The sequence below is a fragment of the Eurypyga helias genome, unplaced genomic scaffold (assembly GCF_000690775.1).
Source record: "Eurypyga helias isolate BGI_N326 unplaced genomic scaffold, ASM69077v1 C15822419, whole genome shotgun sequence".
Lineage (NCBI taxonomy): Eukaryota > Metazoa > Chordata > Aves > Eurypygiformes > Eurypygidae > Eurypyga > Eurypyga helias.
This window is the reverse complement of record NW_010285361.1, coordinates 1-1,665: the sequence shown is the minus strand read 5'-3', so window position 1 is coordinate 1,665 and position 1,665 is coordinate 1. Positions and strand designations below refer to the sequence as shown.

The 1,665-nt window shown below is 56.3% G+C and overlaps 1 protein-coding gene across 1 annotated transcript; it reads left to right on the top strand.

Annotated features, from left to right (window-relative positions):
* The first annotated feature begins 865 nt into the window (after positions 1-865).
* LOC104515898 (somatotropin-like) lies at positions 866-1,571 on the top strand. Its single transcript, XM_010160052.1, has 2 exons — positions 866-1,032; positions 1,416-1,571. Exons 1-2 carry the CDS (start codon positions 949-951, stop codon positions 1,569-1,571), a joined length of 240 nt encoding a protein of 79 aa, XP_010158354.1. The 5' UTR covers positions 866-948.
* Positions 1,572-1,665: the final 94 nt, after the last annotated feature.

Sequence of the window (1,665 nt, the reverse complement as noted above, 5' to 3'; positions counted from 1 at the left end):
CCCTACAGCGCGACTAAGTCACGAATCGTTAGCCTGCACCTGGGAAGGACATGGTGGAGAACATGAAGAACAAGGTCCAGCCACAGTTACAGGAGTTATCAGTAACATCTCTGCTGGCAGGGACGTCAAAACTCACGCTCAAAGCTTAAGACGGGTATCGGGATGATGTCTAATGCCTGTGTTCAAGTCCTACAGGCTCCATGGCATTCCTCGCTGAGGGTGTGTCCCCGAGATTAACTCTGTGGTCTCTGTAAGCACAGGTGGACACGTGTGTGAGTTAGATGTCACGGGTTGAAAACCTTTAGCTTGGCAAAGATCACCATATTCTACAGGTGTGTCCCAGAGAGAAAACGTAGCTGGTCACAGCACAGGTAACGTCACCAGCTCTCCTCCTGGGGAAGGCGGACGGCCGGTTTCCCGTTGGCAGCATGGCGTAAACCCAGGCTGAAGTGGGGAACGCCCGGGCCCTCAGCTGGTACTCGCCATGCCCTGCTCGCTCGGGCAGTGAAGAGTGCGCTGTGCTCTCCTCGACAGGGCAGGGCCTTCAGAGAAACACGAGCGTGTCAGGGAAAAGCATGGGGACACACTCAGGTTTTCATGGCGGAACACTGACTCTTCAGCCGGGAAGACGCTGCTTGCAGCGCTGGGAGCCGCACATGCCTCGAGGGCACGTCTAGCGGAAGGGGACAGGGCTTCATTTGATTCAGGAGAGGGCTAAGCTCACGCCCAGTCCAACAAGACACTGAGGAAGGGGAGCCCTCAGCCAGCACGCACACAAGAGGCTGGGAATTAATTCCCAGGTGCCAACCCATTCCTCAGCACGGCCACCAAGGGACTGCCAACACCCTTCCTCTCCGCTTTGCTGCAGGGTTGTGGTTTTCTCCTCTCTTGGTTGCTGTCATCGCCCTGGGCCTGCAGTGGCCGCAGGAAGCTGCCACCTTCCCGGCCATGCCCCTTTCCAACCTGTTTGCCAACGCCGTGCTGAGGGCTCAGCACCTTCACCTCCTGGCCGCCGAGACATACAAGGAGTTCGTAAGTGTTGTGGCCCCCAGCACGTCCTCTGCATTAGCTTGACCGTTTCAGGACTCTCTAACTTCCTAGGAAGGGAGACTTGCCAGCTGTTGGTGTCTTCTCTGTCCGCCCTCAGCGAGCAGGAAGGGTCTGAATAGGACAAGTTATGTCCCATCAGCCTGGAGCCTGTCTCCTCTCAGCTCTCTGCCTACACCTCTGATCCTGCACAGGCCCCTCCTCAGGGGGCCTGCCTCCCCTGCTCTCCCGCCAACCCTGTACAGACACCCTATGTCTCACCCGTATTTCTTGCAAAGACTAACCGTTCAGGACAGCTTGGGAAAGGGTCTGTGGTCTTCCCCCAGTACACAGGCAACAGATCTGAGTGTCTTTGGATGCCTCCACAGGAACGCACCTATATTCCAGAGGACCAAAGACATGCCAACAAAAATTCCCAGGCAGCATTTTGTTACTCGGAAACCATCCCTGCTCCCACGGGGAAGGACGATGCCCAGCAGAAGTCGGTAAGGTCCCTCCCCCGGAGCAAGCACACACCTGTTTGAAGAGCCCAGCTATGCTTCATTACGGAACAGAGGGTTTCCACCTGCGAGCACTTCCATGCTTCATTCCTCCTCTCCCTTTCTTATCATTTAAACC

What these genes read in the sequence shown, in the direction of transcription:
- LOC104515898 (XM_010160052.1), top strand. Translation starts at nt 949, where the DNA reads ATGCCCCTTTCCAACCTGTTTGCCAACGCCGTGCTGAGGGCTCAGCAC. An exon ending in CCGAGACATACAAGGAGTTC is followed by an intron (nt 1,033 to 1,415) that starts GTAAGTGTTGTG and finishes ATGCCTCCACAG; the next exon opens with GAACGCACCTATATTCCAGA.